This window comes from Idiotropiscis lumnitzeri, chromosome 21 (genome assembly GCF_059441095.1).
Source record: "Idiotropiscis lumnitzeri isolate Australia: NSW breed Sydney's pygmy pipehorse chromosome 21, RoL_Ilum_1.0, whole genome shotgun sequence".
In the NCBI taxonomy this organism is placed as follows: Eukaryota; Metazoa; Chordata; class Actinopteri; order Syngnathiformes; family Syngnathidae; genus Idiotropiscis; species Idiotropiscis lumnitzeri.
The window spans coordinates 6179118-6197369 of NC_142411.1; the positions used below are offsets into that span (position 1 = coordinate 6179118).

At 42.4% G+C, this 18252-nt stretch overlaps 3 protein-coding genes and 1 non-coding gene across 4 annotated transcripts; 2 read left to right on the plus strand and 2 right to left on the minus strand.

Moving 5' to 3' along the window:
- Positions 1–124: 124 nt before the first annotated feature.
- extl3 (exostosin-like glycosyltransferase 3) lies at positions 125–12743 on the minus strand. Its single transcript, XM_088285838.1, has 6 exons — positions 12535–12743; positions 3833–6406; positions 3622–3749; positions 2840–2984; positions 2635–2763; positions 125–1823 (listed from the first exon to the last, which is right to left on the minus strand). Exons 2-6 carry the CDS (start codon positions 5969–5971, stop codon positions 1614–1616), a joined length of 2751 nt encoding a protein of 916 aa, XP_088141964.1. The 5' UTR covers positions 5972–6406; positions 12535–12743; the 3' UTR covers positions 125–1613.
- Positions 12744–12976: 233 nt separating this feature from the next.
- On the plus strand, positions 12977–13049 carry trnak-cuu (transfer RNA lysine (anticodon CUU)). Its single transcript has one exon. It is a non-coding gene; the product is annotated as a tRNA-Lys (tRNA).
- A 164-nt stretch (positions 13050–13213) lies between these two features.
- riox1 (ribosomal oxygenase 1) lies at positions 13214–17152 on the plus strand. Its single transcript, XM_088286525.1, has 14 exons — positions 13214–13379; positions 13654–13788; positions 13889–14025; positions 14319–14418; positions 14535–14648; positions 14727–14833; positions 14905–15012; positions 15172–15206; positions 15300–15478; positions 15663–15909; positions 16029–16149; positions 16223–16322; positions 16404–16490; positions 16579–17152. The coding sequence occupies exons 1-14, from the start codon at positions 13293–13295 to the stop codon at positions 16639–16641; spliced, it is 1620 nt and encodes a 539-aa protein (XP_088142651.1). The 5' UTR covers positions 13214–13292; the 3' UTR covers positions 16642–17152.
- On the minus strand, positions 17148–18218 carry ndufb1 (NADH:ubiquinone oxidoreductase subunit B1). The gene is made up of 3 exons (XM_088286526.1): positions 18100–18218; positions 17397–17541; positions 17148–17306 (listed from the first exon to the last, which is right to left on the minus strand). Exons 2-3 carry the CDS (start codon positions 17534–17536, stop codon positions 17270–17272), a joined length of 177 nt encoding a protein of 58 aa, XP_088142652.1. The 5' UTR covers positions 17537–17541; positions 18100–18218; the 3' UTR covers positions 17148–17269.
- Positions 18219–18252: the final 34 nt, after the last annotated feature.

The following is an 18252-nucleotide window of genomic DNA, read 5'->3' on the forward strand; positions in this document are numbered from 1 at the left end:
CTGCGACATCGAGTTTGTTTCCTTTGGGATCGCATGATGCTCAAATGGATCACATGGCTTGCGGGCGTAACGGACTGCATCGATCGTACCTGTTTGGCAAACAAAACATTCATGGAGCAAGTACTTTTTTAAAAAAATAAAAGTGAAACCAATATGGCGACACTTTAAAGTGACATTTACATGTGTGTTTGGGAGAGTTCTGTACAAGTGGGTCATACATCGCTAGGACGAACCGTGTTCTGTAGTGCACCGACATTATTTAACCTTAATCCTAATAGTTTCACATCACCAAGGTGAAAAAAACAAACGTGGTGTTTGGCAGCTGAGCTTGTGCACGTCACAAAGGGACACTTTCTGAAATGCGGTTTTTGTTACAAAGGAATATGAGGGCCACGCTGAGGGAAAAAAAATAAATGTAGTTATTATTTCTCGACGATATCGATAGCACAGCCAAGGAGTTGTTCCATTTTTTATTTCAAAATTATTATTTTTTTTAAACTTTATATTTGGAATAGTTATTTTTTTTCCCCATATGTATTATCATTTTTTTTCCCATTGTGACTTTAGAAAAAAAAAAGTCAAGTGGATTAAAGAGAATTTCACCCTTCACTCCTTACATAAAAGAAAAATGGATTCATCGCTTATTTTGCCTTTTTGGTTTTGTAAAACTTTTCCTCCTTAAAACATTGGTAAAATTGGATTGTTTTTCAAACCATTCTTTAATTCTTTTTTTTTGGTCAAAGGGATTCTGTAGAACATACTAAGGAGGAGTGACTTTGCGCAGGCGTCATTCATTCGCAGTCTCGACATGGGGTGAACATCTGCTCATCACTTTTTTTTTTTTTTTTAATTTATGACTTTTCTCATCCATTTTTTGATACGTGAGCTGAAACATATCGCAGGTGACTTTGGGCAAGAGACCGGGCACAATCTTGGTCATCTGCCAATCGCAGCACTTTTTATGACTTTTGTCAGCTTTTTTAAAATTCTAGTATATATTTTTTTTTCCTTCCAGCGTGGCCCTATTACTCCTGGAAATAAAAGTAGACTAAAAAAGCGGGCCGCAAAATACGTGCTTGTCAAAACGCACGCACGCACGCACACAAAACAAAACGGTCGTCAGCTGGTTTCCATGACAAAATTGAGGCATTATGGTGACTTGCTGAACTCAACACGACGGAGCCCAAACTTTCTGTCAACGTCTTAAGTCAAGAGTCTATGGGATGGAAACAATGTCCATTTACACATCAAAATAAAAAAACAGTCAATAAAATACTTGACAACCAGTGATTTCGTCACATACATGTACGGGAAGTACAGTTCATTACGGTGAAATGCAACCAACCAGAGGCAACGGAACCGTCGGCGGGTCAACGTAGATGACGAAGTCGTTTCCATCTTTAGATAGAGTTGATCATTTCTGTACACTCTGTACAACCGCTTCCAGGAGTATAAAACATCCGTAGTGGTTCACGCCGAAGCTTGAGGACACAAAAAGGGGGAAAGTGATCCACTTGAAGGGCTTTTTCTCGAGGTTGGCAGTGGGGCCCTTTCCCAGCATCCATTCAACGTCATCATCGCTTCCTTCCGTGCTTTGGCTCCTCGGCCCTCCGCTAGATGAACTTGAAGCATTTGGTCTTGTCGTGTGGCAGGCGCGTTTTGAAAAGCACCGAGTCCACACGGAACTGCGTGTACAGCAGCGGCATGTAGCCGTACACCTTGACAAAGAAGTTGATGCACTTGTGGCGCTCATGGAAATGCGAGTCGTCGTGCGATAACGCCTGAGGGCAACCGGGGCAGCGGAAGGTCCAGCGAGATGTTACCTGAGAGGGGGGTGAAGCAGACGACGTCAAATTTTTGTTTGTCCTTGACGTTTTATTGGTAAAACAGTGTAGCTTCCCATTCAAGATGTCTGAAATTTGTGGGAGAAATTTGATTTTTTCCATGACCCAACTTTTAAGCAAATTCACTTATACTTAATATCTAATCAATTTTCCGCATGCAAATTAATTTAAAATGACAATCCTTTTCAGGAATTGAAACGCCTAAACAAGCAATCTTACGTTTCATCTGGTAATAATTTTGCCATCCTGATCCCTTTCTTGTCTTGCTTTTTTTAAATAATTTTTTTCATTTACAGTTTGAGTAGCCATAAAAGCAAAAAATATTAGCGTCAAAAGTCACCGTTCTGATTGAAGTCACTTTTTACAAAAAGCTTGTTTTGTCCACTTTTGGGTTGGAAACGGGTATTTTGGGTGAAAACAACTCAAAAAGCTTGAAAAAAAAAAAAAACCCTTGGTAAATTGTCCCAGAACACAATATCCTGCGGAATGCTGCCAAACAGCTGGCAATATGGGGAACTCAAATGAGTTAATAAATAATAAAATCACTCACAAATTGGATAATTTCCCCCAGATGATCTCTCATGACACACTCGTGTGTGTATAAAGTTAAAAGAAAAAAATGCCTTTCTTGTCCTTCTAGGTGCTTGGTTTTAACTCCACACTCTGGTTCGCTGCTTCCACAAATAGAAGCCACTTTGGTCGCAACATTCCGCTCTTGGTCGTTATGGTAACAAAAGCTGGCGGGGGGAGGAGACGAGTGTTACACGGCTTACCGCACGCTATCACTGACCTTGATTGGTGGTTTGCGGGTGATGTGCGAGACCAGGAAGTTCATGGCGATGTCCTCACAGTTGATGTACTCATCCACCATGTCCCTGATGGCCTGGGGCATCACGTACGAGTACAAGTAGGCGTAATACTGACGGGGAAACACAATAAGATACATCCTGTGATGTGGGTTTGCATTATTCTCCGGAGGGAGTGGGGTTGCGAACCTTGTGGAAGAACGCTGCTCCGGTCAGGACCATGGAGAGCTCACAGGAGTAGTTGGAGTTGTAGAGCCAGGACTGATGGTTGATATCCCAGGCGTGATATCTCCCAGGGAAACCGACGATACGATCTCTGGCCTCTCGCCACACTCTGAGATAAGGAAAACAAACAAGAGAGTGTGTGAAAAGACGCAACAGGAGGCCAGTGAAAGTCAAGTCGTCGTGGCTTTCGTGGCTGCTTTCGACAGACCCAAGGCAGTCGAGCCCGGTATAAGAATTACAAATTTTAGAATGATCGCAGTACACAATGCTCAGTGAGACACAACGTTGGGTGCAAATATTTAACACCTTGAGTGATCTGCTGCGAGATCCCTTGGCAGGCAGACACTACAAATTGTTCCTCTCGCTCAAGTACAGCTCGGGGCACATTCCAGAGTAATTCTGGAGGACTTTGGAGTAATCTTCCCACAAACGATCCCGTGTACGTAGGCGCACACACACACACACACGTGTACACACACACACGCACACAAGTCCAGACAAGCTGTTAGTGCAGACATATTTTGAAGGCGACGGGGAGCGGCTTCAACCACAGACCATCTATAACTAGTCAACAAGATGCCAACATTTTCATTTCACTTCCTTATGTGGTTTTATCTCCTCGGCTTTGATCAGAATAATTTATCAGCATCATCATGTTCCGCTTTTCTTACAGGACCTACACCCAGAGAGTGCATGTTTAAAAAAAAAAGGCATTTTACCGCTTGACTTGAGTCAATATCACAGACCTGAACCCAAACATGATCTCATCGTGACGTAGGTGGGCGTCGTCGTCAATCGAAAGGATTGCTTCGGTCTCCACGACATCCCAGGGAAGGAAACGGTTGTTGAGGCTGTTCTTTTCGGTGCGGACGACCTGCAGAATGAGGAAAAATGGTTTTCAGGTTGAAAAGTGCAAAATGAAAAGTCTGGACTTTTGTTCGCTGGACTGAAACTCACCACGATGGGTAGCCCGATATCAGGCCACAGGAGGTCATCAGAAGGAGGCTTGGGCGAATTCCACACGACCACCACCTTGTTGAGGTACGGCAGTCCATTCAGCCGCTCCAAGGAGTTCATCAGCACTTCCTCCCGCTCATACGTCAGCATGACCATAGTAAACTGTTCCCTGGGAACATTCCCACCTAAAGATGCCTGGAACTCCTTCCCCGATCCTCCCGTGCCTCCACCGATGGGCCTGAAACCTGTACCTGAGCCCAGGAATTTGGCTTCAGAGGGCAGAACAGGGTCCAGCGGCGTATGGGGAAACAAATGAAAAGGGCCGGGAGCACGGTTCCATGTTTGGTATATGTCCACCGCCGTGTACGTGAAGTTGCGGAGAAACCGCGGAGAGGCGTACGGTGGCTCCGTTTCTACAGGACCCAAATCCAGATCGCCATTGTCTGCCAAGTTGGCATCAGTCCCTGCGAGTTTCCCGGCTTTATGAGGGATTTCCTGTGCAGGCTCTTCACTAATGGCTGCGGCAGGAACCTGAATCCTGGTGCGAATGTTGGCAAGGATAGTATTAAGCATGTTCTCTGAGGTGGAAAAGTACGTCTCCCACAGAAAGCGACCCTGTCGTCTCATGGCTAACAAATCATTGTCCGATAGGCTGCGCAGCAGGAAATGTAGTTCTGTCACACGAGGCTTTGGAACCATGATGGCAGCTTCACTCCATCGAATAAACTGGTGGTAGGGTAGTTTGGAGTGGTCGCCAAGAACGACGGGGATGGCCCCGACCTCAAGAGCCTCAAAAAGTCTCATTCCACAACCCGCTGAGGCAACCAGCTGCCCATCTCCCGGAGCGATCACCAAAGCAAAAGTAGATGCCTTGAGTACATCCAGCCTGTCCGCTCGCTCTCCGCAAAGAGACCACTCCGTTGGCAAACTCGGATTGGGGATTTTACACGTGAACTCTATTAGCACCTGATCCAACTGACTATCCTGCACCGCTTTTAACGTGCCGATGATGCGATCGTCATAGTCGGCCGGCGGATCTCCGTCCATCTCGTCCTCAAACGACTGAGGAGGAGTCTCTCGCAAGCTGCTCCTCAGCGACTCCACTCGCTCCCCCTGGAAGGTGAAGAGGTATTTTCTTTTCACAGGTACCTGGTGAGGCACTTGCAAAAAGTTGGGTTCAGAGAGGGCGTGAACCAGTGGCGAGGCAACCAAGTCAAATCCTTCACGATACTGCGTCTCCAGGTAGGTGGACTGGACGACGGCCGCTCGCCCTGTGCTTACATTATACAGGAAATTCTGCGTCATTGACTTTCTCGAAAGATGCACCAGTACGTGATTGTGTCCATCTGATCTCCAGTAAGGAAGGGCTTTAAGTTGCTTCTCCAAATCCGACGGATTTGGCGGTAAAGAAGTAGGCGATTCCTGGAGTTCCCCGACCAAAACCAAATACAGACAAGCGATGCTGGGGTTGTCCGTTACATAAATATTATTCTTAACCGACATGGCAAAAGCCTGCTTAACCAGTGGATCAACATATTCCCCCCATGGATAGGAGCCGGCGTCATAAACATAAACGGGGAATCCAGACGTGAGGGGGCAGCGGGCGTAGTCAAAGCAGGTGTGCAGGCGGCAGGATCGGGAAGATTTCGGAGGTGGGAGCCCCGGGTCTTCTTTGTCGGGAAGCAATCTGACAGGCAAGGACAGCTTTGGCTGATTCTGGGCCATGAGTTCTTTATAGGAATGCTCCGTCTGACTGATGACATTCTTGAGTTGCAGAAGGTCCTGCTTGGCGCTGTCGATGCTTCGCTTGCAGGCCTCAATGCGCAGGTTGAGCCTGGCGATCTCCCCGTTCAGCTCCTGTCTCTTGGCCTCCAGCTGCAGCAGCTCTTCGCTGACGGACTCGCGTATGCGGCACAGATCTTGCACGTGTTTAGCCTCGCACAATTCGCCACCGGGCCGGGGCCCGAAGATGCGTTTATCGGGACTGCCGGCTTCATCGATGGTCGTGAGGTAGTAGTGGGCAATCAGGGGGAAGAAAACCAGAATGAAGAAAAGCATGAAACTGAGCCAGGTGAGACGCACGCGCCTTAACACCCATGGCTGGCCACCACCCCCTAGTCCGCCGCCGTTGCGCTGCATATTTAACTCAGTCCGCCCCTTGTCTCATCAAGAAATCAATGCTATGAGGTTCTGCAGCAGCCATGATACGACCTTGTCAGACAGAGGGTGGGAGGATGTTATATCATCAAAGCTTGGTTCATGCGTTGCCCTTCAACAACAGAAAAAAAAAAGGTAACTGGCAGCGTTTGCCTCCTCTGGGTCCTGTGACTATCAAGTGAGAACTCGTTTGGATCGTACCCTGTGATAGCCTCAACAGATTTAGGCCATTTTTATGCAACGCACTTTTTCCAAATCAAGTTAGGAAACAGTTCCACTTCTGAGGGGGGGAGCACCCCTCGATGGGTGATGAGGGTTGAGCATGGTGGCTCAAAGAGAGGTAAAACTGGGTGGCCTCGTTGCTTCCATCTGGAGTCGAACCATTTTCTGACCCCCGGGAAAATGTTCTTCCCGAGCCTGAGAAAGAACAGAAAAAGATAAATGTTGAAGGGATTTGCAGAGTTGGCTCCACAACAAAGTCAATGATTAGAAAAATAATTGTCAAAAGAATGAGTCAATGAAAACTCAATCTAAGGAAATGAAATTAAATCCTTTTCACAAGATCGAAATAAAATAGGCGAAAGGGAAGCCGAGTGTTCATGTTGACTGTGTTAGCAATGTCGAGCTGGACAATCTTTAAAAAAAATTAATTTGTGAGTATGCAAATGTCGCAACAGAAAATCTGACTGTGACGCAAGTATGTCATATTGGTCGATATTGATATATATTATATATATTATTATTATTTATTTATTTATTTTTACGATTGAAAATAAAAAAAGGAAAAGGGCTGAATTCCGATTTAATTTATTTTAAAATGTAACATTTGTCCTTCAAAATGAACTGGAAAAATTAAACGCACGCCGGCCTGCGGAAGGTGCTCGTTCGCGGCTTAAATGCTACGTACGCTGGCCTCGCTTCTCCGGAGCTCTCGTGTGATGGAGCTGCGTGCCATTATCGCAAGTCGACCGCGATAGGTCGAATGCGCCTCTTAGGTTTTTTTGGGGGGGGCTTTTGATCGATAATTTATTGATATCATTTCCTCTTGATACCAATCCCCCAACTATCGCGATAAATATCGATATCAAATTATCATCACAGCCTGAGCACAAAGCATGGGGTGCATCTCTGTGGGTGTTTTACTACTTTCTAGTTGGAACGAAGCCCAGATCGAGAGCACTTCATCAATCGGATAGTCGGACTTCTTTCAATTGTTTGTCGGAGAAATTCTAAGATGTCATCTATCAAAAAAACTACTACAATATAACAATAAAACTTCTTTGACTTTTTCGGTCTGAATCCGTTGATGGTTGTTCTAAATCAGATTTTAGAAAATGATTGCAAGTCATTTGTTTCTGTTGCAAGTTAGTCCGACCCAAGAATGCTGCTTGGCATCCTGCTGCTCAGTCACGAGGGAGTGTGTCAAACATAGACAGGCTGATTACTTGTAGCATGAGTACAGTGACGCAAGGGTAATGGCAGACAGATGTTCGCAAATGTTTTCTGCCTCTCTGCCTAATCTGTGTCCCAAAACGCAACAACACAGCGGCAAAAGTTGATTCTTAATCCCTCCAGTTGGAGCGTGCACGTCATAACTTCCTGCCACGAAGATCGAAAATGACCGAAGAACACAGTGGATTATTTGACTTTTGTTTCGGGTGGCATCAGGAAGGGCATCTGGCATGAAAACTGTGCCAAAGAATCAGCCTGATAGGACAAGCTAAGCGAGACATTATGATTTATGAGCATCAAAATCAAATATCTTTGGCGGTTTAGGAGGAGCGGAGACATTGTCGGCAATCTGATTACCAAACGATTGTGACGACGTTTTGAGAGAAATGCAAAACAGTGAGCCGCTCTGAATAGTGCTGCAAGTGTCTGATTTGTGCAAAGTATGAGTCATTATCGGTAATATCAAAAGATGAATGCCGCCACCTGGTTGGCAGGCAATTGAGGACAAAAATTAATTCCTGTCATGAAAGAGAAGCAAGAGCAGCTATGTCGAGTTTGAACTTTTTTTTTTTTTTCATCGTGTTAGATTACAATTATGAAAAGCAACATCCACATTTGAGGACAACTTGAGAATAAAAACTTTTGTTCTCCTGCCTCCGAGCACTGTATGGAAGTATTTGAGATCAGACAGAAATTGGATTTTTAACGAGGCCTCAAGTATCAAGGTTCCAAGAGGCAGACACATGGATCGTCTATTTTTCCTTTAATGATGAAAAATAATTTCAAAGATCAAGCGGGAATATCATTTATTTCTGACATTACACGCTTGTCAAATGTGAGGCATGGCAATAATACGGGTTTCTTTTTTCGTTTCCACAAGGTGAGCTTGAGGGTCTTTTTTTTTTTTTTTCAAAGGACAATCCCTCGTGTGACAGGAGCACACAAAAGGTGATAGGGAGATTATTATTTTTTTTTCCTTTCATGGCACTTCAGTGTGGTACAAATGTGTTTTATGACTCCGAATTGACTCACGGGCTGATTTAATGTCTCAGGAAAAAAAAAATAAAACAAAATGAAATACGAGCTGTGGAGGTGACCTGCCTCAACAAGAAAATGTCACCGTGTCTGCTGGGACGCCAAACGACCCTCCTGAATTGTCCTCGCTGGCTCATTGCTCGTGCAGCATACCCTTGTCGTCATTAACTGTGATTGAGCACGCGGAGACGGGAGGCGGCTCACTCGGGAGAAAATATGGCGGCAGCTGCTGGGGAAGGGCGCAGATGTTGAGGCCATGACTCAACAATTTGCGTTTTGGACCAACGGAATAAGGAATAATTGTTTTTACCATATCGTCCAAGTATTACGATTAATTTTTTTTTAACTACCTCAAGGTTAGGATTAAAACTTCTTCCCACGGCCTTCGTGAGGAAAAGAAAATGTCACGGTTGTACCTTGGCTCTCATTAAATAATTTTAACTCATTTACTGCCATTGACGGATAAAGACGTCAAAGATCCATTTTTTTTTTTTTTTTTTCGGATGGTAGTGAATGAGTTAAGCTTCACTGGCCTTAGGTAAGCGTTTGTCGAACGCTATTTCTGAAAAATAAACGACGTTATCTTGCATTGGTAGCGGCCCTTGTTGCGGAATCCTCTTGAGAGTCTCTGCTCGCCAAACAAACCAGACCAGATTGACAAAAGGCCCGACAACAGCTGCCAGAAGTCCACGGAAGCCTCATCTTCCAGTACACCGATGGGAGGCGAGCCAGAGTGATTAGTTTTCGACATGATGGACTTTTGAACGGAATAGTCGTCGACTGGCACTCGCTTGTCTCACACTCACGCAATTACAGCAAAATGCATTATCACCTGCTTTTGGTGTTAAGTGTTGGAACGCCGTGAGGAGATGGCACTGTCAAAACTCTGACATGTCATGCCACTTGGCTTTGCTCGTTTGGGCTCACGCGCTTTACAGGAAGTTACAAGTCAGTCCCCAATCTCTGAAAAAAACAGGAAGAAGGTTTTAGCGACAATTCCGCGGTTTTGGAGGGCAGGGCCACGCGAGTAGGCAGCAGCTGCATTTGGTGAACCAGTCAGAGCCGACAGCAGATGGCAGCTCAAAAATCAGTTCCTGTCTTCCTCTTTGCTGCTCTTCTCTTTTTTTTTGCTACAGCAGCCCACATTAGGGCTGGATTGTGCAATGGGTGAGGATTGAAAACCGATGCAAACGGTTTTGTCTTCTTTTTATTAACGGACTGCTGCGTTTTCATTCAGCTGTCTGGAATTTTCAACCTGCAAAGACATTTTTAATTGTGTCTTGAGAAAAAGCTAAATCAAATCAAATCAGTGCCTCCTGACAGGCAGGTCATTAAACCTTTTACTTAAATCAATTGAAGAGAAGAGTCAGTCCATGTCAATTAAACTGAATGAAACGTTAATATTTGTGTTATTATTAAATGCGATCGTTAGTTTTGCAACCTATTTTCATAGTCATCTCCAATCGCGAAGGTCAATGAAATTTGTTCTTTTCCTCCAGATTCACAATAATGGAAGATTATGACAGGATCACACAGTGTTGATTCCGCCATTGTTCTGCACTTTGCGTACGATCCATTTGGAACAACAGAAAATGTCAATAGGGACATTGAGGAAAAAAAATCTATAGCATTTTTCACATTGAAGTCCAACTTGAAACATTCAAGGACACTGAGCGACAGCAGTTCACGGAGTTCTTATTAAACTAGAAAGCAAGTGGATTCTCGTGAGGAAAGTCAGATGAAAATGAATGAAAAAAAATAATCGAATAAAATCAATGGCGTCTCTGACCTCAGTCTTCTTATGTCACATGCTATTCAAAAAGAACAGCTTCTGTGCTTTGACAGAGAATCTCAATAAATAAATTAACTCTGAAAAGGCCAATAAGGTCAGACAGTTTTTGTATCTTAGCAGCTCTTTTGTAAGACTGGATGTAAGAGAAGCCAAGAAGTCATTTGTGAATTCTAAAGTTAAAGTTGGTTGGGCTTTAATCCAAAGGTAGATACGTACTCCAAGTTAGTTGATCAGAAAAAACAATAATAATAATAATTATAATTATAATAATAATAATAATATATTTCATATTTATTCGTTTCACTTGTAATCCAAAAAGCTTCTTCAGTTTAAATTTTTTCAATCAATTCCAACAAACAAAAACAGTCCAGTTGCCTCGATTGAATCTTTGCAGGTGGTCATGACCTGGAAGCTCATCAGCATGATGACGCACTTAAAGTAAAAAAATATCAGCAAATAGCGTTACCACTCGGGGGAGAGACAGACTGCAAAAGCGTGAAAATGCACTCGAAGTGACCACAACGTTTGAACCATCCTTAATTAAGAATGTATTTTTTTATTATTTTTTTTTAGCAGTATGCTGGGAAAGCAATCACACAAGCAAGGTACATTTTCCTGCTGAGTGTGCAAGCACATTGTGTTTTAGGCTGCCAAGGTTGGAGGAGCGCGCCATATGGCTGAAGTTTCTGAACGATGGGTTCTGCTTGCTTTTATGTAACCGTTATGGACCTGCAGATAATTGTGCACAGGGTGAGTTATATCTCAGTGGACACAGTATTAACCTTTTGAAACGGGTTACGCTTCTGGACTGGTTTCATTCTGCCAAGGTCACATTCAATCGATGGAGCCCTGTCGCAATAGTGCAGAAGGGTTTCGCCAGAGATGGACGCAAATCTCACAAACACCACTTGATCAAATAGTCATGTAATTTTACAACCACTCTTATTAATTGTGACCAGAAATCACTGTTGCTGACAGGAGAAGATGGAGCAAGTTTTACTCATGTGTCTCTGTAGACAAAAGTTATCAAATTTCATTGCAATTGTCTGAAAATTACAATGAATATTTTTTTCTAGGGCTGCTATAAACTAATCATTTTAGAATCAATTATCCTATCGATTACTCGAGTAATAGCACAAAACAATGTCAGCGTAAAACGAGTCATGCTGGCGGGAACTTCAAAATAAAAGCACTCCAAGACGTTGATGGCCATATATTCACTACTCGTTGCGTTATTATTATTTTGAAATCAAGTTAGGTGAATTATTTGAGGATTCATTTTAGCGCTAAAAAGAATATTTGTCAATTCAAGGGCATAAGGAAACACACCGTGAGCCCTCGTTCCGCAGTTTCTTTGACATTTTGCCAAGTGCAGTGTGAAAAGGCCTTGACACACCACATTCGAGTAAACCATGACCTTCAGAACAAGCTGACAGACTTGCGTTACAAAAACTCAACATCTGAAACGGTTTATTTATTAGCACATACACCGGTTCAATGGTAGTAGTGTTTTATTGTTATTGCATTTGTTTTAATCTTTTGCACTTTATTATGTGCTTTGTAACATGGTAGTAGTAGTACCACATATTTAAAATTGTATGTAGTTGGCCACTGGATATTTGTCTTCGGCACTATTTTTTATTAATATTTTTCTTGATTTCATTGTGTTTTCTATTTAAATGTGCTTTGTGTGGAGAATGGAGAAACTGAGAAAATTGACATACTAAATCGCAACAGGGATGAAAATCTACCGATCTTGGGATACAGTTTTGTCACCCAGAACTACTGTAACATGGTCTCATTAATCCCCCAAATTGTATTTGATACTTATTATGCTTGTCAGCAAATAAATAGAAGCTATTTATTGTAATTGCTGTGGCTTTTTTTTAATATGGCAAACATGATACTCAAACAAAAAACATACAATATAGTGCGCATCAAAATACCAAATGTGCATGCGGATCAGTACACCGAATCGGTCCGGTTTGACGTGCGCCTTCGGTCCAAACAGACAAACACGACTTGGCTGCATAACACGAGCAAGCCTTCCGTATTAGCCTCGATAAGTCCACCGTTATTTAACTGTAATCACGTCGGAAGCTACTAACATAAAATAAGAAACTAGGGACATATACAAGGAGGCAAAACATAACACCTCATCTGGCCACTTTAGCTAGCCTGTTATCGCCAGCAGTGGTCACAACATAACGCATGATGTTCTATCCTCTTTACTGGCCCATTAATGCTAGCTTCGGTTGCTACTCACCCGTCTCAGATCGTCCGGGTTCAACGCGTTGTCCAACAACATAAACCACAGCCGCTATGAAGGTTTGCCAACTCGTAAATTCCCCCAGTTGTGTTAATTTGGAACGAAGCGATTCTAAGGACAGGGTAACGGTGTGGCGCATAGCATCATCATTAAAAACTGCATTGTTACGGCTACCGCAGCACAAATAGCGGCGACGCTGTGCCGCAACGCATTGTGGGAAATCAGTACGGTCGGACCACGTATAATATAAAAAGATGGGAAAATCTGTCATCTTCTGGTTGTAAATGGTACTGCAAGTGTCTGGTGCATATTCATGCAAAACTTTAATGCACTGAAGGGCGCTTATTTTTTTACCGACGGAATTAAGTATTAAATATTTAAAATTCAAAATCAAGACTTAAAGAGCTATAAAAGGTAAAACATTGAAGGAGCAGATAACGCCCGGCTAGCTCAGTCGGTAGAGCATGAGACTCTTAATCTCAGGGTCGTGGGTTCGAGCCCCACGTTGGGCGATGCTCTTTTTTTCCCCCCTTCCTTCTCATTTACAAATGCAACATTCCCGTTGTGTCTTTTTAAAAGACGCAATTCAAATTCAAAAATACGAGTTAGATGACGGAATCCAACACGTGCTCTACGCACGTGTATTATTTGCGAGGGCGCTAGAGTGTCTGTTGCAGTGCAAATGTACATCATATTGGCCGAAGAAGACATGCAGCTAGTCGCTGTTTGATGACGTAAACACTCACGGTGGGAGAATGGAGAGAAAACACATGTCAGCTTTCTCCATGTATCAAACGCTACCAACTCAATTGCTATCTTCTGTTAAGAAGCGTCCAGTGCAGGTAAAAGTCATCATTTTTAGGTCGTTTAGGTTTTGTATATGTGAGTCATTGCGCTCTTCCAACAAGGCACCTGGTTGTGAAAGTGATGTTGGCAACGTGACGTAAAGTATTTTAATGCACATCAAATATATGTGCAGTGTAGCCAATGGTATCCTAATTTATTTTCTGAGTGAAAGTAATGTCAGTGTCTAATTCATCCCAGAGATAAATGCATTTATTTACATGTTCCCATGCTTTTACATGTATTCATGTTGCATCTTGTTTCATGTTCTAGATGGAATCTAAGAAAAGGAAAAGAGGGAATGACAATGCAAATGTTAATTCTGCTAATACTGTAACAAAAAGGGAAAAGAAGAAAACGAAAGCCAAGAATCCTGCAGCAGAGGTTACAATACAGGGAACGGTTGAAGTAAGACCAAAACCTAAATTGATCCAAGCTTTTTATGGATTCATTATGCACTCTGTAATATATGGTTAGGTTTTTAAGAATTGTTACGTTTCAAATACAGCCAGAGTGTGTGAACGCGGGCGAGGAGGCACTAAATGTTTTACTGGCTGAGTTGGCGCAAATGAACAACAGCAAGGAGCGTGCCAGCACACTTTTCCAGTGGCTGATCAACCCTATTCCCACCAAAGCCTTCTTCAGGTAAACAGATAAAACCATTTGGCAAAAATTGACCATCATTTGTTTCTTGTACAACGGCTGGGCGATGTGGCCTTAAAATCCACATTTTTTTGCCCCCTACATTTATGGAAAATACTCATGGCAAAAACATAATTCTAATCAAGTTTTTTTCTTAGTTTTTATTACCTCCTTCTAGAATTCTGGTGCAAACCTCCGGCATTAACTTTGCACCTTAAAAAGCTAAAGACCTACACTGGTGTAATTGTCTTTTTTTCTATATTGGTGATTATCCCGAACTTATTTTCATCTCCAAGGGAAACATGGGAGAAGAAACCTGTTCTTGTTCAGCGTAAAAATCCAGATTACTACAAGGGATTATTTTCCACGGAAGAATTTGATCGCATCCTTCGACAGGTAAAACCTCAAAAACAGTCCCATATGCTTCAGTGTCCGTTTTTTAATTTTCAAAACCGAAATCAATTACATGGTTTTGGTGCTATTTTACTTTTTATTTGGGGGAAAAAAAACAGGAGGATGTTCAGTATGGCGTGAATTTAGATGTCACAAGCTACATAGATGACAAAAGGGAAACACACAACCCCCCTGGTAGAGCTCTGCCATACACTGTTTGGGACTTCTATGAGGTATTATTTATTTTTTTTTTTCTGAAAATATTTCATTTTAACTTCAAATGCTTAAAAAAAAAATTACTATTTTCCCAGAATGGCTGCTCTCTCCGTATGCTGAATCCTCAGGCTTTCTCCTCCACCGTGTGGAATGTGCTGTCCATCTTGCAGGAGCATTTTGGCAGCATGGCAGGCGCCAATGTGTGAGTAAGACATCTACTTGTGGCACGACGGAAGATTAGCTTTTAATCCCAGTCATGTTTTATCACCCCAGCTACCTGACGCCACCCGGAACGCAAGGTTTCGCCCCACATTATGACGACATCGAGGCATTTGTCATTCAGCTGGAGGGAAAGAAGCACTGGAGGGTCTACAACCCGAGGTGAGAAGACACCAAATATTGAGAGATTAAATGCAGATATTGTGTTGAAAGCGGTGTGATCGTCGCGATCCAACGTTTGGTGAAATTGGAATAACAAAGACATATTATGGTATGGTATGAAGAATATAAAATAAATGTCACGTTCTAACTTTCCTCCAGGTCAGACGATGAAGTCCTGCCAGTGCTTTCAAGCCGTAAGTGATCAGAAAAACACATTGAAGTAGAAGTAATTTGTCTTAGTGGTTGTATTGCGTACACTTTTTTTTTTTTTTTTTTTGCATTTCCAGCTAATTTTAACCAGGCAGAGATTGGGAAGCCCATTTTGGAAGTGGTGCTGGAGCCAGGTGATCTGCTCTACTTTCCCCGAGGGTTCATCCACCAGGGCAACTGCCTCCCTGATGCGCACTCCCTGCATATCACCGTCTCGTCCTTCCAGAAGAACAGCTGGGGTGATTTGCTGCAGAAGGTTTGCATCTACACAGTAAATTACAAATCTCAAGATGACACAAATAGAACTAAAATACAGTTAAAGGACTTAGGTTTTGTGAAGGGATTTATTTGGAGGTGAAACGATTTCAATAATAACCAAAACGAGGACCAAATTTTCAAGTGCTTTTTGTTGGGTGAATCTTTTACCGTTCTCTCTCCAGATGGTTCCCACCGCTCTTGAAATCGCAATGGAGGAGGATGTCGAGTTCCGTCAGGGCTTACCCCTGGACTACCTCTCGTACATGGGCGTTCAAAACTCCGACAAGGATGACCCACGGAGGACAAAATTCTTCTCCAAAATCGATACCCTAATGAACAAGCTTCGGAATTTTGCTGCAGTTGACGCATCTGTGGATCTTAAAGCCAGAGATTTCCTTCATGACTGCTTGCCTCCGAAGCTCACTGCAGGTGAGGCTTTTTTTTTTATGTACTGTAGTTCTCAGTTAAAAATGTAAAAAAAAAAAAAAATAATCTAGCATGGATTTGTTTTGAGCATGTAATCGGGCCTAGCTCTGTTTGAAATGTAGAGGAAACAGCCGGCAGCGTGCACGGAGCACCTGCTAGGTGGGAGGACGGGAGCGTGAGGGATGCAGGCGCGTGTATCACAAGCCAGACTCGAGTCGGACTCCTCCGAGCAGGATGTGCCAGGTAATTTGACTTCCAGAATGTGTTCAAAGAAGTGATTTTTAGCTCACAGTATTTGCATTTATTATCTCCTAAGGCTATGCAGCGACGGAGATGCCGTTCATCTTTACTACACCACAGACAACTCCAGAGTTTATCACAAAGAGGAGCCGAAAAGCTTTGAAATTAAACCGGAGGTAGGCACGGGACTAGACTAACTTTTACTTTTGACTTTGTTGCCTTGTCGCTGTCTTCCTAAAAAAAATTCCTTCCTCCAGTACACAGATGCCATTGAGTTTCTGATCCACTCGTATCCTAAATTTGAAAGCGTGGAAGATTTACCATGCGATTCTGCACAGGAGAAGGTGCGTGTTTTGCTTGCCACTGAAATGAATGATTGAAGGATGGATGGATGAATGTTGCTCATGTACATGTGCTTCTTTTCCTCACCAGCTATCTTTGGCCCAGCTACTTTTTAAGAAGGGCGTCATCCAGATGGAATCACTTCAGGAGTAGTGGCGTCACATTCTTCAGAAAACATAATTTGAAGAACTCCCCAGAAAAAAAAAAAAAAAGAAATACACGATCGCCAAATGAGTTCCAAGTGAATGCTATTGCATTTTAAGTTTGGTTGCTCTCCTATAAAGGAACATTAAGGCCTCACTGGTAATAAAGGTCGAAATTTAAATGAGCAGATGATTTTTCTCTGAAATAGGCAATTACAGTCAAAAAAATTGATGATGTTCCACAGTTTATTCACATAGCATTCTTTTTTCAGTGGCTCTTGAATACTCTGTCTTAACCCTGTGTTCAAGTTTGGTTTCTTACAGTTTGAGCATTGTGAGAAACATGCCCAAAATAAATAGAAAATGAAAGAACGATTCGAAGACTTGCGTAACACACTAAATGAGATTCTCCCAATCTTTGACCCGATCTGCACCATTGAACTCAACTTAAATGTTCAAACTGAGCAACTGTCTTGTACAGGATCTGATTTTTTTTTTTCAATAAAAAGAAAACAATTGAGTTTCATCTGAAAGTATATTTATTATTGGTTGATACAACTCAAAAGTAAAGACTCACATGTCTTTAAATATTCTCATCACTCCGCAGACATAGTGGACTAACACTGGGGTGAAGAGGTCTATTCCCAAGTCACCTCTTCGCCAGGCTTCAGCTCCCTGCAAAGAATATGAATTGCGAGACAATCAACGCATTTGCTTTGCGAGTCCACCTCAGAATATATTATAGAACTCAACAAGATTCCAAACCTGTTGTATAAAAGACTTTTGTTCCTGAAAGCCGTCAGTTTCTTGTCTTGTTGTTTGTCGAGATACCATCCGACCACAAAGCCCATGGGCACCAGCAAGTTCATCCAGTGATCACGGGCAAAAGCAACAAAGTTGACCATGTTTGCTGCAAATACGGTACATAGCACCAGCAACACTTTAAAAGTGATCGATTAAGTAAATATTTACTTTCTTTAATTAAAATATATGAAGCATAAAGAATTGCATTAAAAATCACAACATTTTGCGGCGTGGATCTTATTCAGTAAAATGTCCATATTTACCAAACTATAAACTAACATTTAAAACATTATTTAGTAAAGTTGATTTCTGTGATATCTTAGACATAAACTCATAACAAATAGCATTGTAGCAATCACTTCTACAAGACCGGTGGCCAATTCTACCTTGACACTACCGTAAAAGTGATCAGTGAGTAAAACAAAGCTCACTTAAGGACATTTCACAAGCGCTGCATTACCGAATGTTTTAAAATGTTTGTTTTATAGCCCATCTTCTAGTTTACTGACAGCACCACATTAGCTTATCGCCTAGCCTAGCTATCACAATGTACAATGCTTATTAATACTTATACAGTGGATGGCAATAATTAAAGAACAATTATAGCAGGAAAAGGGAGTTAACAGTCACAGAGCAAACTTGTATTTTTATTTTAAAAAATTACCTTTTGTTTCCAGAAAGCTAAACACGGCCTTCCGCTAAGCACTCAACAGAGGACATTGGAATATACTATCTGTGCCGAGAAGAGTGGGTGGTCAAGCGAGATATAGGCATCAATATAATACATTATATGCCTTTGGCAACTATTTATTTAAAA

What these genes read in the sequence shown, in the direction of transcription:
- extl3 (XM_088285838.1), bottom strand. Translation starts at nt 5,971, where the DNA reads ATGCAGCGCAACGGCGGCGGACTAGGGGGTGGTGGCCAGCCATGGGTG. An exon ending in ATATCGGGCTACCCATCGTG is followed by an intron (nt 3,750 to 3,832) that starts GTGAGTTTCAGT and finishes CTCATTCTGCAG; the next exon opens with GTCGTCCGCACCGAAAAGAA. An exon ending in GAGATCATGTTTGGGTTCAG is followed by an intron (nt 2,985 to 3,621) that starts GTCTGTGATATT and finishes TCCTTATCTCAG; the next exon opens with AGTGTGGCGAGAGGCCAGAG.
- riox1 (XM_088286525.1), top strand. Translation starts at nt 13,293, where the DNA reads ATGGAGAGAAAACACATGTCAGCTTTCTCCATGTATCAAACGCTACCA. An exon ending in CCCACCAAAGCCTTCTTCAG is followed by an intron (nt 14,026 to 14,318) that starts GTAAACAGATAA and finishes TTCATCTCCAAG; the next exon opens with GGAAACATGGGAGAAGAAAC. An exon ending in CCTGCCAGTGCTTTCAAGCC is followed by an intron (nt 15,207 to 15,299) that starts GTAAGTGATCAG and finishes TTGCATTTCCAG; the next exon opens with CTAATTTTAACCAGGCAGAG.
- ndufb1 (XM_088286526.1), bottom strand. Translation starts at nt 17,536, where the DNA reads ATGGTCAACTTTGTTGCTTTTGCCCGTGATCACTGGATGAACTTGCTG. An exon ending in AAAAGTCTTTTATACAACAG is followed by an intron (nt 17,307 to 17,396) that starts GTTTGGAATCTT and finishes TATTCTTTGCAG; the next exon opens with GGAGCTGAAGCCTGGCGAAG.